At 50.4% G+C, this 19,042-nt stretch overlaps 1 protein-coding gene across 1 annotated transcript in view; it reads right to left on the bottom strand.

Annotated features, from left to right (window-relative positions):
* Nucleotides 1–19,042, bottom strand: part of DOCK2 (dedicator of cytokinesis 2) — a 330,536-nt gene that overhangs the window by 283,256 nt on the left and 28,238 nt on the right. Inside the window, exons 10-19 of the mRNA XM_087816193.1 lie at nt 15,639–15,774; nt 13,321–13,396; nt 13,143–13,219; nt 12,524–12,649; nt 11,006–11,130; nt 5,523–5,621; nt 3,674–3,746; nt 3,461–3,564; nt 1,629–1,812; nt 1,404–1,501 (exon numbers count right to left, since the gene is read on the bottom strand). Of these exons, the coding sequence (XP_087672319.1) occupies nt 1,404–1,501; nt 1,629–1,812; nt 3,461–3,564; nt 3,674–3,746; nt 5,523–5,621; nt 11,006–11,130; nt 12,524–12,649; nt 13,143–13,219; nt 13,321–13,396; nt 15,639–15,774 (1,098 nt within the window). The remainder of the gene's footprint in view (nt 1–1,403; nt 1,502–1,628; nt 1,813–3,460; nt 3,565–3,673; nt 3,747–5,522; nt 5,622–11,005; nt 11,131–12,523; nt 12,650–13,142; nt 13,220–13,320; nt 13,397–15,638; nt 15,775–19,042) is intronic.

Below are 19,042 nucleotides of genomic sequence, written 5' to 3'. Positions count from 1 at the left end.
GAGGAGTCGCACACAAGCATGTACATCCTTTGTTACTCTTCTTTTATGAAATTTAAGAATAGGCAAAAACCCATCAGCGATGATGGTAGTCTGCTTGGTGGTTACTCCCGGTGGGTTATTGGCGGAGAAGGGTATGAACGGGGGAACCTACAGCAGTGCTCAGTGTTCTGTATCTTGAGCCAGGTAGTGGGTACACGAGTGTGCACATGGGTAAAAATACAGGGCGGGGCAAAAGTAGGTTTACAGTTATTCGTATGGAAAATAATACAGTAATTAATAAGTAACATTACAAGAGTAAACTCTGTTCTGTGCACTCACAACTGTAAACCTGCTTTTTCCCCACCCTGTACACTGAATTGTACTTTTAAATTAAATGCTCTGTATATATTTTACTGCCTATATATTATACATCAACAAGAAACTTTTTTTAAAAAAAAAGGAAAAAAAAATGCAAAAAAGGAGACAATGGAATTCACTCCCAGATGTTTTCTCTAAGCTGCTCACAGGTGACAGACCTCATGACAGACTGTTTGGGGAACCTTCCTGCCATTGCTGAGCCAGGAGGTGGGCCAACAGTGCACAGATGTGATACCCCTCCCTCCTAAGGGGTGGGCCAATATTTTCTAGGGTGTCTCAAAACACAGGGATACCAGATAAAGATGTTTAATCTCGGAGCTTCCAGCTGCACCGCGTTCCTGCTGGAAACAAGATCAGCGGGGCCTCTGGGAAACACTCGTCCCAATTCGTAGTGCTGGAGAGGAGGGCGGCTTGAACTAGATCTGAACCTCAGACGCTGTGCTCTCCACCACCACGCGGGCAGGACAACACATCCGACGTCTGCATTGTCTTCTGCTTGTTTCGCTTAAAATGGGAGCCCTGGTATCCTCCCCTTTCTCGTGTTTAAAGCGTAATGCTCTCCAAGCGGCGGAGACCAACAATGCTTTGTTATTTGTAATAGTAACGTGTAGGCAGTGCTAAGGGGTCATACTACCATAGCGATTCATAACAACAAAAGCAATAGTTACCTGTTACTGCACTTTGCGTATGTTGCACGCTTTTGCTTGGGCACTCTGCATGAGGGACTGCGCTGAGTGACTTTTAAATATCATTACCTTGAATGCTCAAAACAACCCTGAGACTATGTCATATTCATAATATTATCACATAGAGTCGGCAAGCAGGTGGGCTGGGATCCACACCCAAACTCATCTATGTCCAGAAACTGAGCACAGCCCTACTTTTCTGCAGCCCCACTTTCCGTGTCACTGGACCAGATCGCCCCCAGACTTCCCAGATTCGGCTTCTCTCAGCAGCCCGGCACACTGTGTCCCACCATCAGAGAAAAAGTTGTCCCACCTCCCACTCGTGATTCAAAGTTCTGTCACTGGTGGGTGAATACTGACCTTCACCACTTCCTCTCCATCCACAATCTTCAATTTCTCTAAATTCTCCTGAAGCAGCTGAGGCTTCATTCGCCACTTCAGCAAACCCAGCAGGCCCACTGAAAAAGAGCCCAGACAAGTACAATTACTATTAGCGGCCTAAGCTGTCCATGTCGGGATCCCCTGTGTTTGCACAGATACACACACACGCGCACACACACGCAGACACCTCGATGGTTCCATTACCATTCTGGGTGAGCTTTGTGGAGCACACCAGGGTAGAAATGGAGAACACATCCCGGGAGCTGACAGAGAGCCCCCCCACACTGCTGGAGCTTCGACTCAGAGTGGCTCCCTTGTTTTCCATGTGGTGTCGATACGAAGGAAGAGTCAGGTACGCGCTGGCATCTTCCATCTTCTTACTGTCCCCCTGGAAACAACACCTTGGTTACTTCCCCGAGCCAGCGCTACACAGAGCTTGCAGTGGCCACATCACACACTGTAAGGCGGGGAGGGTGAGAAATAGTGAGGAAAACACCAGTGAAGTAATAAACATCAGCAGGTAAGGCAGAGCTGGTTTTCCACAAAATAGGCAGGAACCCGAGGTTTCATTCATGGAAAGGGGGTTGATCAGCCAGCGAAAGGCTCTGCGGACCTCATTAATGGCAAAAGGAAATTGAAGATTCCCAGATAGGGCATTTTCATTCATCCTAAATTTTTTGAGATCTTAATACACATGTGCGCCAGCAAGGTAAGAAATCAGCTTAAGGAAGTTAATAATAGCAAAGACAGTCCTGGGATCTAGACCCTGTTCTACCATTCACAAGTCTGTGTCATCTTGGAGACATTCCTTGGTCTCTCTGTGTCACATTTTCTCAGGATTAAACTGAGGATTAATCATATACCTGCTTCCCAGAGATTCTGAGCAGACTAAATGGCAGTAACGGACACAGCACACTCAGAGTGTTACACGCGCGAGTCCCTCGGCATGTGAAATGAACAAGCAGACGTAAGCATGACAAGAGTTAGCATGCACGGAGCCCTTACCTGCCTACGTTCATTTCATTCAAGCCTCACAACAATTGTAACTGTCGTGGACACTATTATCCTCATTTCACAGATGAGGAAACTGAGGCTTAAGGAAGGTAAGTTGAAAACTGACTGCAGTGGGGCCTCTACCCACAATGAGTTTGCAGTCTGTCGAGAAAGAATCTCTTTTAAGCCAAGAACTACCTTGATAATGTCCCAAATGACAAAATATATCAGTTTATTACTGATGAAGCTGTATGTGCCATGCAGACCTCAGACCAAAGAGCCATTCCAGCCTCCGAGGGTGAGACAGCCAAGAGCCAGGGTCTGACGCTTGCGCCCACCGCCTGCCCTTGCCCTGTTTCGCAGCTGCAATGCTGCCTCCAGCCAGGAGCTAACAGAGGCACCCTGCTGTCACCAGAGGGGTCATGGGAAAGCACGCAGATATGATCAAGGTGAACTCTTCCCACTTCTCAAAAACAGTCTAAGTCATGCAAAAATAACGATGGCTGACATCTGCACCCTTTATGCATGGCCCTTTCACGGGGATGATCTCCTTGGCTTGTCGTGAATATTACCATCGCCACTTAGGAAACGGAAACTAAGACTCAGGGAGACACGTGAGATGGGTCCAGGTTTAGTCAACAGCGGGATCGGGACCCCAAATCCTGCTATTTTCCCATTGGCTACAGTGAGGCATCTGTCGAATGTCGTGCTGGTCTCCTACACATCCCAGAGGTCCTTTCAGAGGTGGCAGTCCTTTCTGTGTGTAATAACAGCCTTTTCTATTTATGGAGTGTTCCATGTACCCACCCTTGTCATGTTTATATAAACTGCTTCATGTCATCCTCACAAGTATTCACTGAGGGCTCACAGGTGGGGAAACAGAGGCGCAGAGAAGCTAAGATCTTATACAAGGCCACCCATCTGGTAAGCCGTGATGTGCGTGATCCTAGGGTCCCTGTTGTTGACCACTAAGTGATCTCACCATATCCCTTTTGTTTCCTGTGGACCCCCCTCGCTGCAGAGTTACTTCCAACTCATGGTACCTTTAGGACAACCAGGTCATGGCACCCGTCCTGCAGAGTTGTCCCATCTTCCTTCATCAACTTCACGTAGGACATGGCGAAGTTCTTCTCTCCTTTATCTTTAGCTGGAAATGGCACCGTGAGGTCAGGAGAGGAGATGGCACTTGGGCCACCCTGCCACCCCCCACCACCACCTTAGGAGAGCTGGAGAGATGCCACTCGGTCGGTACTCACATTCCAGGGACGACCGATGTCTAAACATGAATCGCAGATGGATCCTCTGCATGTCTTCGATGGGGACAGCCACCTCCGCAGGCAGAAACCAGAGCTCAGGAGACCATGCATTACACAGCCCTCCCCATTCCCCCAGCCCCCAGAAGGCAGCCTGGCCATTTAACCGAGAGGGCTCCTTACTGATTTATTACCCACCCATCAAGCCTGATGAACTGTAAATAAATTACCTAAGAACTAGCGATGAAGAGAAAATAAAGTACCAAGTGTAATCCATTTGGCAAATTGCAATCCCAGCCAATGAAAAGAAGTCTGTAAATTATAGCAAGGGGAAATGAATCTCCCCAGATTGATATAAAAGTCACATAACTTTAGCACAGGATGCGATGCGCTGCAAACCGCACAATGCACACCTTCCTCTCATGCTGCCGGAGTTCGGGCGGCGGCTACAGGGCTTAGCGAGTTAGCAATGGGCGTTGGGGGTACAGTGGAACATCTGCATTTATGAAAATTCATAAAAGTGCTGGACCCACTACTATCTGAGTAAATCCTGGGGCTTGTCACTGTCCTTGTTTGGACACACGTCCAGGTGCTTTGGTCCCTGAGAACACCGAGCCAAGACCATCACTCCTCAGTCACTGCAGTCTCACTGTCCAGGGGGTGGTCTGCTGCTCCCCTGAGTGAGCTACATTGGGCCTGGCTCTGGACTGCACCCCCTTGCCCAAAACCTACAGCTCTCTCTGTAATGTGCAATTCAGGCCGAGGCAGAGAAGCTCAGCTTCCTGAGAGAAACCACTTTGGTTTTTAAAAGGGACACGTTTACATTGTACAGATGACTATTAAAACCCAAACAGATGCATAATTTGGGGTGCTTTCTGCTCCAGAAAATGAAAATTGAGCCTGAAATGGTCCACATTTGTGTGTTTCAGACAGAACAAAAGAACCGAGGGCCTCATGGGCAGCTGCAGTCCAATCCATTCTTTCCCTGCGTACTGAATGGTGACTCTAAGCTACAATCATGCGAGGAGCTGGCCGTACTGATGAAGTCCCTGCAATTCAAAGAGCTCGTGGTCCACATGGGGTGACACGTAATTATACCAACCATGGGACAAGGGCTAACAAAGAGATATAACTGGGGTGTAAGAGAACACAGAGAAAACACCACCCCGGTTCAATGGCTTTCTGAGCCCAAAGCTGGGCAGGCCATCATTATGAAGAGAGCACGTACAGGGAGACCCACCACCAAGGGAAACAGGGAGACAGTGAGGAGGCAGGAACCTCAGGTCTGAGCAGCTACCCCTGAAAAGTAAGTCATGTGAACATCTTAAGTTCAGGTTCAGAGCACAGGGTAAGTCAAGATGCTAGTAGGTGAAGGGCAGAGATATTCGAGGCTGTGATCGAGCTTCATTGTTCACTGAATTAATCCAGACTCTTCCAGTGCACGATAGTCCCTTCTGCTTAGTGCGACAATCTGGTGATGTGGATATTTGTGATTAATGCCACTTCCGTCTGAGGCACCCTCCCAGTAGGTCATCTTTCAGGTGTTAAGTGGCCTTTTATAGCCTCAGATTGGCTCACAAGCTCTGTCACTCCTCACTGCTAATGTCACAACATAGCTCAATGGGTTGGGTACCACCCACGACAGGACCATCTGACAATTGCAAGGAGGCTAGGACCTGGGCCAGTGAAGAGAGATCATGAAAACCAGAGGGCTCACCCACTGGGCCACCGTGTCCACTGCCTGACACACCACCGGACACTTGCTGAGGTACTGCTTCAGCTCCCAGGGAGGTGGCTCAGAGCCCCGGGATCCATGGTTGCTGCTATTATTGTAATTTATTATTATCATTACCTTGACAGTTTCCATCCACCGTGGCTGTTTTACTTGATAGTACACGACAGACCGATATTCATTCATGGGCTTGTCCCCTGCTCCCACGCAAATGGCATTCTGACCGAAGGGGGGAAAAACAACAGAGAGAAAAAAATGCTACAGAACTGCCATTTTCTGTGCTTGGGTAATTTTGGTCCCCAGGTCTAGGCTGGCCTCAGGACCTGGGAAAACCCTGCCTCTCCCAACCCTTCTGCCAGGTACCCACATGGCCCTTCTACATTACAGATTTATACATGAATGTCCCCAGGCCCTAGAGCGACAGCTGCTTAACTACAGAAATTCTATTACTTGCATTCTGGAAGCCGCTGGAGCGCGCCGGGCCGATGCGGCGGCCTCATTGTGAATGGTAACGGGTCCTGGAGTTACTGCATGCTGCCAGGCTGATTAATCCTATTTGTTTCCTAAGTCTGACTGTGCACAAAGTTTACAAACAGGCTCAGATCAGTCGGGCAGTAGTAGTGCTGATGGATTTCTGATGCTATCTCACCAAAGTGCCAGCGGGAGCTGGGGAAGTGGAGGGAGGAGCTCGGGCTTCAGACAGACACTGGCAGAGGGGGCCAAGGGAGCCCACGATTACACAGCATTTTCCAGGCACCAGACCTGTGCTCAGCTCTGGGTTACGGGCATGAGTCAGATATTGAACCCGACATGAGAGTTCAGTCTGGTGGAGGGATCATTAGATGAGGAGACAGGTCACTAAGCAATGTGATGTGATGACAGACATATGTATTTACTACTATGGGGCAGAGAGAAGAGACACTTAAGCTCCAGCTGAGGACTCAGGGAAGATTTCTCAGAGGCGATGACAGCTGAGGATCTTGAAGAAACATTCCAAGTAGGCTCTGAGCAGAAATGCAGGAAGGACATTCTGAGCAGGGTGAGCAGAGAGCGAGCATACTTGCATAGGATATTTATTCCTTGCCATAAAAGTCATGCTCCAAGTAACAGGAATTGCCTTTTAATGGAGTATGCCAGCCCCTAATTCTCTCTGTGTGTGTTCATTCTAGTTATTTGGCCACCAAAATAGATCTAAGCTAGGATCACCCAAAAGAGGCCTGAGTATGGTTTTTATACCAGATCAGTAGCTTTTAACCTCAAGTCTGCAGAGACTCAGGCGTGTGAGGATTGGTGATGCAGGTCTAAGCCCCCAAATTGTAAAACCGTGCCTCTTGGCATTTCTATGGTGAGAGAGTCCATGCTTCTCACCAGGTTCTATCAGATTCTCTCCGAGATCCTTGACACCAACCCTTCCTTCCCTTTAGGTTGAATGACCAAAGCTGGCCACCTGTGGGCGCTCTGGGCCCCGTGGTGAAGCAAGCTGACCAGTGGGGAGGAGACTCCTGCCCCTCTCCTGGGAAAGCTCCCTCTTTACTTCTGAGCTACAGGGAAAGAATGAGCTCAGTTTAATATTGACTGATGGTCCTTGCAGCCGAACTGAATCCATTTGAAAGTAAGGATATAGTGTCCTTTCAGAACTCATCTCTTAAAAAAGCAAGGATAACCAGTGAACTGGAAATAAGGAGAGATGCACAGCTCTCCTGGTTTTCACTGGGAGGAGGCCTTTCAGAAATTCTCAGGGCAGCAAATTAAGAACATGCTTCCAAGGTTTATCTAGCCATCCAGAGAGTTCTTTTTGTCTAGCGTCATGCTAAGCCCTTTACACACCCTACCTCACTTAATTCAATCCCCATAACCACCTCTGATGATTACTGTCATTATCCCCACTTCACAGCTGAGTAAACTGAGGCCCTGAGAGATTAAGTCACTTGCCCAAAAAGTAGCAGAGCTGGTACTAACTACATCTCAGACCCTCGACTCTTTGTCCAGTGTTCCTTCTAGAACACCTTAGATGCCTTCCAGCCTCCCAAGATTTATATCTAGTGACATTTATAGGTTTGGAGTTTCTGTAACGCCAGTGAATTCCATCTAGCTCATAAAATCTGAAAATACACATCTATCTCTGTTGAAAGTAAAATTGCTATATGGCAGGCAACTGAATTGCACAAAAATGTCCTGGTGATGAAAAAACATTTTTAAAGTTTTATTATTTACTGATTTTTTTGAGAGAGAGAGGGAGAGATCGATCGATTTGTTGTTCCACTTATTTATGCATTCATCAGCTGCTTCTTGCACGTGCCCTGACGGGATTGAACCCGCAACCTTGGTATATTGGGATGACTCCCTAACCTACTGAGGTATCCAGTGAGGGCCTCTGATGATGAAAATGTTTGATTGCGTAAAGCTGGAGAAAAGTCTCAGTGTTATTCTGAGAAAGGCCTGAGACCGTCAACACTTCAGAGGTGAATTGAACACGGCCAGACGTATCTAGAGAATATCATGATCAGGGACTGAGGGCAGTTTTAGGGAAAATGTATATATTATATGTCTCAACTAAGCCTGTTCAATAATTTCCCCCGGTGCCTACCCCTACGGCCCCCAATTAACAGGAGCTCCTAGCTGGCTTTCAGTCAGTTGAAGAAAACCTGAGCAGGAATCGAGAAGCCTGGAGGCTTCAATGCTGACTTGGCCTTGGCAGACACACCTCAGCAGGCGGAAAATCAGGCTCCTAACACAGGCCCTGTTTCCCTGGTAGGGATCACCTGGGGAACAATGACACCGTGACACGAAGGGTGTGAACGCACTTTGAAAGTCGGAAAGCGTTCTGCGCTGACAAGGCAGCCTCACGGGGAGATGCGTATTAGCACCCACGAGGCGGAAATCAGGCCTGGAGACCCCTATACCTCCCCAGTAAAGACGGTTGACTGTAATGAACACCTATGATGAAGAGTACCTCATTTGACAGCCACAAGGGTAAGGTGCCACTGCCAGTCTCACTTTCAGACGGAGAATCTCAGGCATTAGAGAGATTATGTAACTTGTTCAAGGCCCTCCTGCTAACCTGGGCTGAGCTGGGCTTTGAGCCTGGCTGTCTGGCCCCAGAGGACATGGCCTGCACCCCTACACCACACTGCCCCCCACACCCCACCTCCGCCACCTTAAGCTAGCTGGTCTCAGAGCAGCAGAGGTTCTTCCTCCCTGTTACCAAGTATCCGCTGCATACCAGGGGCCTTCCACCTACCAGTTGTTTAACCTGCAACCCCACGAGAAAGAGATGCTTATTTCTCTTTTAGAGACGAATACGCTTGCCCAAGATCACACAGCTAATAGGAGAGACTTGGACCTGAGCCCTGTCTGTTAGATCCCAGAGCCCACCCCGTTAGCTTCTCTGCTATGGCCCTTCCTGAGCAAGGTCGTTGAGGCCCCAAAGTGAGCCAAGGACAAATACACCCTGCTCCGTCCTCGGGCCCCCGCCCCGCCAAGGGCACAGTGCACCTGGAGCAGGAGGAGAGGTCAGTGCCCCTAAAGGGGCCTGTTTCCACAGGAGCCCACAGTCTCAGACAGGAGTGTCCGCGTGTGCCACCTGACACTTAATTAGGCAGAAATATTTATTTCTGCAAAGAGAGAAAGGAGAGCTTCCCACAGGCTTCCTTAGCAATTTTCAATAGTCAGTCAACCGAACTCCCCCATAACTTCCCTAGCAGATGAAACTGCAAATTATCGCCACGGCCCGCGGCCGCCTCTGCCCCTCAGCCCCAGCACAGCTGCGTATGTACTCACCTGGGATGAGTGCGGCTGCTGGGGCATGACTCGAAAGGGTAGCAGGGACGGGAGCAAGAACGGCTCAGGCACAAGATACGACTCCTGCTTTCCTGTTACCTGTTTCCTCTAATATGTTGTTCGGCAACATTGGAGGCAAGCACATCAGTGGCTTAAAAACTGAAGCTGAGCCCTAGGTGGTTTGTCTCAGTGGTTAGAGCATCAGCCCTCACACTGAAGGGTCCCGGGTTCAATTCCAGCCTCGGGCACGTACCTCTGTGGCAGGCTCGATCCCTGGCCCTGGTCAGGGCACATGCGGGAGGCAACCAACCAATGTGTCTCTCTCACATCGATGTTTCTCTCTCTCCCTCCCCCCTTCCACTCTCTCTGGAAAAGCAACGGAGGAAATAACCTCAGGTGAGAATTTAAAAAACACACACACAAAAGAAACTGAAGCTGAGGTTGAAAAGTTCTCTAACAGGTAGCCGGATAAAAATAACTTCAAAGCAATGGTCCACAGATCCGGGAAATGCAAATCCCCTTTCAGATAAAAACCCTCTATTCTTCCTTCGTGCTCCTTTGAGCAGAGTGTCTCTCAGTTATTTTACTTTTCAGAAAAGTTTCAGAATCCAACAAAAAGAGGATGAGTGAAATGCCCAGATTTTGCTCAATTAGATATTGATTAACGAGGCCAGTCTTTATGAACAAAAAGGCAACTGTGGGGATTCCTTTAAAGTTAAAAAAAGAAGTTGATAGGCTTGGTTACCAGCCTCACTTTAAAATGAGAAGTGAATTGGGTAATTTTTTAGGTGTATGGGCATCACAGTGAAGTGTTTAAAGAGGGCCAGAAACCTGGAATCAAAGCGCCCCTCTGCCTGTCCCAACCTCCTGACCTTGGGCAAGTCGTCAGCTTCCCCCTCTGTGACATCGGGGGTAACAAGCGTGACGCGTCGTCCTTACCGTGGTACCTGGCACACCGCAATGCCCCTATAATGCTAGTTATTCTTAGGCGGAGGGAAGCAAAACCTGCCGAGCTCCAGGCCCCGGGCTAGAGCCGAGGACTGATCAATGCTCACACCCCCATCCTGCTGGGCTCTCTGATCACCGACTGCGGCCTACGGGGAACCTTGGCCCGCATCGCAGCTCCCACCGAGAGCAATTTTACTCTCAGCTAAGTGTCCCGAGAGGAGACACTGAGACGCAAAGCCCTCCCGCGCACCGGACACAACCGCTGACAACCTTAAAGGAAATATAAGTGGGTAGATGTGAACACACACGGCCGATACCGTGCGGGACGTATGCCGCGTGAACACTCAGAGCAGCGTGCTTCGCATTCTTGAACACACGCGGCCGCCCGAGACCCAGGCAGAGGGAGGCTTGCCGCCCGCCCCCGGCCCCGGCCGAGCGCAGCCTTGGAGCAGGTGCCGGGAGCGCCTCTTCCCAGCACAGCCTGAGCTCCCCCAGCCCAGGGCTCTGTATTCTTGACCCCGTTTCTTGCCGTGAATTTTGCCTGAATAAACCAGCTCGTGTTTCAACGAGAACAAACACCTTAACGGCAAAAGGCTAAACTACAGGGTGAGGCCAAGCGAACGTAGGAAAAAGAGGAAGAGGGGTCAGGAGACGAAAGGAGCAGGCCCTGGCATCTGCTGGGTGGAGAAGTAGCAGCACGAGGCCCCATCGTGAGGCCCCATGGTGGCCACGGCCTAACCAAGCCCTACGGTGTAGGTCACGCCACTCAGCGCCATCCGGAGGCAGCTGGCGTTCAGGGGGCAGAACCGGGGGGTGGGCGAAGCAGCGGCGCCCGAGGGGGCCTCGTCCCCCAGCGGGACAGCGGGGCTCCTTACGGACAAAGTCTTGCCATCCTCCGTGCACACACACATGATCACTTCCATGTTCCTCTGCGTGGTCTTGTTGTACTTGTCGAAGTCGCCCTGCAGGAGCGTGATGTAGATGTCGTTTCTGACGTCCCCTGGAGAGAGAAGGGCGCTGGAGCCTGCGCAGCTGGAGAGACACGGACTAGAGGGCGAGGGGAGCGGGCGGGAGAGGGAGGGGGTGCCCCATCGCGGTGTCTGCTACCGGAACTGAAATCAGAACTGCTTGGAACAGGCATTTTACCTCATCGGGGAGGCTGGAGAGGTAGGTAACAAGGGGATGGGGGGACGCTAGGCCGCTGGGTGCTGAGAGGGAGGTAGGATGGCCCAGATTGGCCACACGTTTCTCTCCATTAAAATCATTTAATTTCCATCCTCTAGCGACACCTTCTGGGAAGGCAACGGAAAGCTCCTATTGAACTGATCTCGGCCCACTAATAACCGTGGACACTCACAGATCCTTTGCAGAATGTTGTTCGCGTGTCCAAGGAACACAGGGTCAGGGACAAGGTGCACAGAGCCTTCAGGGATGGGGGGCAAGAAGAATTGAAAATCCCAAGGGGGATCACAAGAAACTGAGGTCTCGGGTAAAGCAGGCAGGAAGAAATTACGACACGGGCCCCAGTGGGCACCAGGTAACGGTGGAAGGAAGGGGGAAAGTCAGTGAGAGCAACTGTGGACACGAGTCGGAGACACAGGCGTAAGATAAAAAGGGCAGTTTCAAGAGAATCTCATATAAACTCAGTGATCTTCCCTTTATCACGTACACATTGGGAAAGTGTTAACAGTAGTGGTTACTTCTGAAGACAAGGACTTGAGGGAGCTTTTAATGTTTCACTTTATACTTTTTCAAGCTTTTTGAACATTTTACAACAGGAATGAAGTCCTTTGGTAATTAAAAAAAATAGTTTAGGCCCGGCCGGGCGTGGCTCAGCGGTTGAGCGTTGACCTAGGATCCAGGTGATTGGGGTTCGATTCCCGGTCAGGGCAAGTGCCCAGTTGTGGGATTGATCAATGACTCTCTCATCATTGATGTTTCTGTCTCTCTCTCTCCCTCTCCTTTCCTCTCTCTGAAATCAATAAAGATATATTTTTAAAAAATAGTTTAAAATTTTAAGAGAATGATAATATTCTCCCCAAAAGAATGGACTTACTCTATGTGCAGTAAACTAGTAAGGATGCCAGGATGAGTAATTAAGTGATGAGCAAGTTGCTGAACCCTATATAAAGTCTATAGAGTAATGGTGTATGAAGCACATAAAATACAACCCCATTTGTGGGTGGAAATGCATGTGTATCTTTGTGTGTGTGTGTGTGTGTGTGTGTTTATTATGAGAATGCATAGGGGATTTCTGTAGCTACAAAAATTGTTTTCAGTGGTTACCTTCAGGGAGAATTTAAAGAAAAGCCATAGAAAAGGAAGCAGCTGATTCTGTAAAAAGAAACGATTACAACCAGCTGGACCACAGCCCGCCCCGGGGGAAGCCAGACCTGGCATGATGATCTCCGGGAAGCCCAGCTTCCTGGCCACCACGGTGGTCCTGTCCACCAGATGTGGGTAGTCCTTGCGGATCTGAATGATGTCACCCACGAGCATCTTCATGGTCACCCAGAGGCCTGCAAGGGAAGGCTCACCGTGAAGAGCCAGCTTCTTCAAGGTCTTCGAGGTGTTCTCTCAGCCTCAACCCCCACCCCCACCGGCTCTCCCTTGGGCTCCTTCTGAAGGAGACCCCCGGGAAGCAGACATCTGGAACCTGACATTCCAGGTTTGCATCCCACCGGTTACTTCTAGCAGGGTCAGCGTCTGTCAGGTGGTCCCGCCTCTCTGAGCCCAGCCTTTGCAAAGTGGGGGTGATGACCACCTATCTCACAAGGGCGAAATCACATAAGGATACCTACTGAAGTGCCTGACCTACAGGAGACAGTGGGACGTCTGCCTCCCCTTCCTTTGGGCACCGGGCCGGGCTTCCCGGCGTCAGGGGGCGTGCCCCATTCCTTGCAATGGTCTGCCTGGGCCGAGGGCCGTCTCCCCCAGGGCTCGGGGGTCCGACCTGTTTGCTGAGGAGTCAGGGCTCCTAAGCTAGGAGCCCGCTCTCAGTTGGCACTGTACCTTGCCCTCCGCTGTCTCCCTTGAAGGTCGTGACTTTGCCCAACATGCTGTGCAGGAAGTCACTCTCGGCCGTCACCCTGGGGAGGAGAAGAGCACACAGCACTCACAGGGGGCCCTCGCGCGGGCCCCAGGGGAAGGGCCGGGCTCCCAGGGCGGAGATGAACAGAAAGTCTCTCACGGGTGGAACGGGATGAAGTGCTGCTTTTCCTCGTCGCTCTCGGCTTTCCCCTTGACCACGTCTGTGATGTCCATCACTAGGCAGAGCAGAGAAACCAACAGCCTCAGCTCTCCTGCCCCAGGGAGGGTGGCGACGGGGCGAGGCTGTAGGGCACCGGGCTGGGTCGGGAAAGACTAAGAGGGCAAGCCAGCCCGCGCCGGGCGATGCACGTCGCCTGTGCCCATGCCCGTGCCCGTGCCACACAGCAGCTGGCACACCTCCGGGCAAAGCGGGCTCGGGGGTGGGCTGCGGGCTCTGCAGGCCATGGCACCACCTGCGAGAATGCGGCTCAGCAGGAGCCAAGGAGAAAGGGTCGGGTGGTGACTATGGAACTGAGCAGCTGGTTCTAGATTCGACCTCTAGGTATCGCGCGTCTACTGTGCTTGCTGTGGGATCTGAAAATCCAATGAGATCTATTCACCCTCTTTTCATAAACACGCTCACAGCACAGACATGTAACTGTAGGAGCCCTGAACCCCGTGGTTCCGGAGGGACCCTGCATCCTCAGAAACTTCTCCTTAACTCAGCCGCTAAAGGTCCACAGAACCAAGGTGGCCCGCATTAGAGCAGGGATAGAGAAGTGATGGGGGTGAGGGGGCACTGGGAACAGCTAGTCAAGTAGAGCTAAATACTCTCCTCACATGATATACCTCAATCACCCCAGGCCCTGTCAGGGCGCCCCTGGAATTGCTCGAGTAATAACCAGTGACTAAATCTTGCTCAAGAGGGGAGTTAGGGAGTCAAGAGAGGGGGGAAAGTGTTATTTGAACCTGACTGACCTCTACTCTCTCTCATTAACAGACCCCCCCCCATCCCATTTTCAGTGAGAATGGTTTGGGTGAAGCAATCTCCCTCTGCCTCCAGAGTTGTTTATAGGACCTGGGTGATCAGAGGACCACATCCCCTTGCCCGGAGTAAGGGCCCTGGGGATGACCACATGACTGTGTTTAAGCTCCCGGGGTTTCTGCTGAAATTAACAGGAAAGAGGTGCCTTCTCCCCCTGGATTGCTAAGCTGGTAGGATGCAAGCTTGGAGCAGCTAGCCAATACTTTGCCAACTAATTGGAAAGCCATCTTCAGAATAAGAGGATACAGGAGCTGAGAGATAGAGAGATGTAAATTTATTTGAGTTCCTGGACCCAGCTATGCCTGAAGCAATCTTTCAGTTATACCAGATTGCTGTCACCTGAAACCAAAAGAGAGCTCGGACTGCAGCAGAGGGACAAAGACACATTTTGAGGGAAGGTGAAAGAGCCCTCACCACCTGACCAGGAACACTGTGAGGTCAGGAGTGTTCCTCATACAGAACCAGAGCATTTTAAAGCAGATCAGGGACCAACCAGGCCTAAGTCTCTCATTTTTCAGATAATGAAACTAAGGGGAAAATCCTTGCCCAAGATCCCCTAGCTAGCTGGCAACAGTGCCAGGTTAAAAAAAAAAAAGATACAAAACGGCTCAGCATAAGCTAAATTCTTCCCCTGTGCCACTTTGCAAGCAGTGCAGGGGACCAGCTGAGAGCTGCTGGTTTGTGATTATGCGAGATCAGAGTATTCTGACGTGAGGAACCAGAAACCCTGGGTTTAGATGTGGCACGCGGGGAGTGTAAATGGTACATGACTAGAAATGTATATTTTAATAAAAAGAAAGAGCATATCCAATTGCTGTTTCCATAGGTATTTAAATTGTGTTTTAAGGGGGGGGGGGACACGCTTTAGTTTAAATAAGGTGGGTTAATTAAAAGAAAATACATTAGGTAAATAACAGTACAAGTGATAGTCCACTATAACAAAAACCACAAGTGTGGGACAACCATAACAAGGCCTTGGAAAGCCGGGGAGAGAGGCGCGGAGGGCAAGGGAGTCGGCGCGGGCCTCCCAGCGCCCGCTTCCACCTGGGATTCAGACGTGTGGCGGGTGGGGACTCACTCCGTGTTACCGCATTTCCAGGCCTGAGTATTTTTTAAAATGATTTGCTCTGTGTAATTAGATCCCACCCGTGCTGGGGAGCCCAGCGCCCACGGCTCAGACGGCGCCCTGCTCCCGGCGCTCTGCCCCAGACACGAGGATCCTGTTCCTCTCTGCCGCCACCATACGTCTGCACTGAGTCACCAATCATTTCCATTTAGTCACCGGAAATGTAGGTATTACGGGCTGTGTGACGTAGCTTATGGGGGGGGGGCGCAGAGCAAGGAGGAGAGGGAAAGAAACCGTCTTTAAAACGCAACCACATGAAACGTGCACTCCAGGGAAAGTCAACGGCGTGTCATGTGTCATTCATTACCTGCCACCCCGAAGGGCCGCCTCAGTCCCTGCGTGCACTTCTTTGTGTTAGTATCCTTGAGATCCATCTTCCCAACTCGGACTATTTGACAAATCAGGTAGATCTTATCCCTGTTGAGGTCTTTGTTTCCGAGATCCTGGGGGGCAGGAAATTGAACAGTTACACATCCAGTGTCTGAAGGAAAAGGGGGGAAAAGGCGACCGAGTGGCAGTGAGTTCTGAGGACGTGCTGAGCACTCAGCACGCGTGGACTAATCATACAATTGGTCCTGGCGGAGGCAGGAAACCCAGCATCGCACCCACCCCGCAGGCGAGGGAGGTGAGCGTCGGGAAGGACACTGGGTGGCGGGATTCTGGTGCCCAGTCCCAGTGCTTCCACCTCAAACCGACAGGAAGGGAAGGGAAGGTCAGCGGTACAACATCCGTCACGTGGGCGGGATCCCTGCATGCCAGCTGACGGACCTAAAAAATAGCATTTTCTTCGCACGGCTGCATCCGTTCCATCATTGCGCAGCTCCTCCCAAGGAAGGGCCAAAGGAGGAGAGTGAAATCCGGAGTTCCCATTTCCCGGGCACCTAACGTGAGCCTATCACGCTGTTGTGACACCAAACATCCCCTTCTGTTGTGTTATATCTCAGAGCTTGTAACACAACAGAAGTTTCCTCTGGCTCAGGCGACGGGCCCAGTGCAGATGGACAGGGCTCTGCTCCGCTCCCTTCTTTACTCTGGGCCCCTGGCTGATGGATGATCTCGTCACACAGGTGCTCCCACTGTCCCCTCAGCAGGGGACGGAAACATGGCAGATCACTGAACAGATGCACACCACCTCAGCTTGCATTTCATTGGCCCAAGAAAAGTGTGGGGGAGCGCTAACTTCAAGGGGGACATGGACACGCGCGCTCACTCTGTGCCCAGGAAGAGGACACTTGAGCTGGTCAGCTACACCAATGTCTCATTCACACGCTAAGTGGTTCATGTCATCGTCTTATTTGATCCTTGACAATTTTCAGAAGTAAATGCTATTGTTGCATTCCCATTTTACAGATGGGGAAACTGAGACATGAGGAAGTTAAGGGGCTTCCCCAAGGTCATGCCCTTAGTCCATGGAGACACTGCCCAGTCCCTCTGACACCAAAGTCTGTAAGCCTAACCACCACCGCCGTACATCTTCTCACCATCAGAAGGGCATGTGGGAGGAAAATGTACCTGGGCCACCTCGGCATCTGACTACCCGGCTCAAACCTAAAGCTGCAGTGTTCCCAGGACCCCCTTCCAGCTGGAGTTGGCAGGAGAAGGGACATCAAGCATGGTGTTGGCAGCAGAGCAGAGAACCCTGGGTAGGGCCTCACTGGGGAACAGCTGCTTCTCCTCCGAGTTAAGCCTCTTGCTGGCACATGCACTGGGTACAGCCTCCCTGCTCACATCAGAGCCAGGGTTGGGCTAAAGCAGCCATCCCCGGCCTCTCACTGGGGCTGGTGTGGGAGGAGAGCGAGGGAGGGGTGCAGAGTCCCTGGGAGCAAGACACAGCCCCACATGGTCCCCACCTCCCTGCTTGGGGGCTGTGATGGTTAAATTTTATGCATCAACGTGGCTGGGCTGTGGTGCCTGGTTGCTAGGTCACACGCTAGTCTAGACATTGCTGTGAAGGTATTTTATAGGTCCCATTAGCCTCTACAGTCAATTGACTTCAGGTAAAAAAGAGTTCCTTCCATAGTGTAGGTGGGCCTCTTCCAATCAGTGGAAGCTCTTAAGAACAAAAACTGAGGTTCCTCAGAGAAGTGGGAATTCTGCTTCAAGTCTGTAGTATAGGAATCCTGCCTGAGTTTCCAGCCTGCTGGCCAGATTTACAGATTTCAAATTTGCCAGCCCTCATAATCGCATGAGCCAAATCCTTAAAATAAATCTATCTGCCCATATGTCTTATTAGTTCAGTTTCTCTGGAGAACACTGACTGATACAAAGGCTGTCCTTGCACCGGCTAGAGGAGTAGACAACTGCTTTCTCACTTCTCCAAAGCCTCCCGGCTGGGCAGGGAGGGAAGGAAGGCAGGGGAGGAGGGGACTTTCAGACTAAGGATGGCCCGCCACTCATTTGCATTCCCTGCCTTGCTACATAGGCCACTGAGGTTAAGATCCCAGTTATCTCACATCCACACGGTTGGATAGCATCTTCCCTGGCCTGCCTGACTCCTCCCTCCAGCCTACCCTGACATCCCCTATGAGCCCATCTTTAGAAGCCACATTTATTATTTTATTTCTCTCCCCCAACACTGTTAATAGCTCCCTATGTCTTATCTTATTAGTGCTAATCTTCCCCGGCTGATGTGAAAAGTCCTAGACATAATATGTTTCCAGCTGTCCTATCCAGCTGATTCCCCACTATTCACTGCAGGTAAGTACTCTATTTTTGTCACAAAGATTTCTTTATTGCTCCACAAACACACAATGCTCACTTTCAACTCTGAGCCTTTCTTCCTAAGCCCCCTGTCCGTACCTCTGCCACAAATGCTTATGGCTTATTCCTCTATGTAGCCAAAGCCTTTCCATCCTCAAAAGCTCAAATCTTGCTTCCTTTATAATGACCTTCGCCTCTAATTACTTCTCTTCTTCCATTGGGATTTTTCACAGCTTTGAATTGGTATCTTTCAGAGGCAACACAGAGCCACTGAGGCCCTGGCACCTGAAAGGTTTCTCCTTAGATGGTATGGGCTAAATTATGCCCCCCCCACAATTCATAGTTGGAGTTCTAAGCCCCCCAGTACCCAGAACGTAACAGTATTTGAAAATAGGCAATTAATTCACCCAATAAATATAATATAAAAGAATCAGTCCTTAAAAAAAAGAGGTGATTAAACTGATATGAGGTTATTAGGGTAGGCCCTAATCCATTTTATCCTTATAAGAAGAGATTAGGACCCAGACACAGAGAAGGAAGGTCATGTGAAGACACAGGGAGTAGGTGGCCATCTGCAAGCAAAGGAGAGATGCCTCCAAAGGAACCAACCCTGAAGACACCTTGACCTTGGACTTCCAGCCTCCAGAGCTGTGAGAAAATAAGTTTCTGCTATTTAAGCCATCCTGTCTGTCCTTTGTAACGGCAGCTCTAGCAATTAATACCCTAGATAAGCCTATAAGGTTCCTGGGTAAGCCCCATTCCACCCCTCTTCCCTTTGCTCAAAGAAAGACCTCGGATCTCTAAGAGCTGCCCATCAGAGACCCTTGGCACTACAGAATCTGACATGTTATGTAAGCACAGCAAAAGGCCTGAGCACAGGTTATTCCCTAAGGGTTTATAAACGAGCAACCTTTGCTCAGAGCTGTGTTCCAATCTGTGGTATCTCTCAATCATTTTACTTTGGCCTTAAAAACTCAGATGTGTTGGGGAAGCTGAGGCAGGGCAATGAAA

Source organism: Miniopterus natalensis, chromosome 4 (assembly GCF_054644295.1).
Source record: "Miniopterus natalensis isolate mMinNat1 chromosome 4, mMinNat1.hap1, whole genome shotgun sequence".
NCBI classification, from domain to species: Eukaryota; Metazoa; Chordata; class Mammalia; order Chiroptera; family Miniopteridae; genus Miniopterus; species Miniopterus natalensis.
Note: the sequence above shows the minus strand (reverse complement) of the source record. Positions and strands in the feature narration are given on the sequence as shown.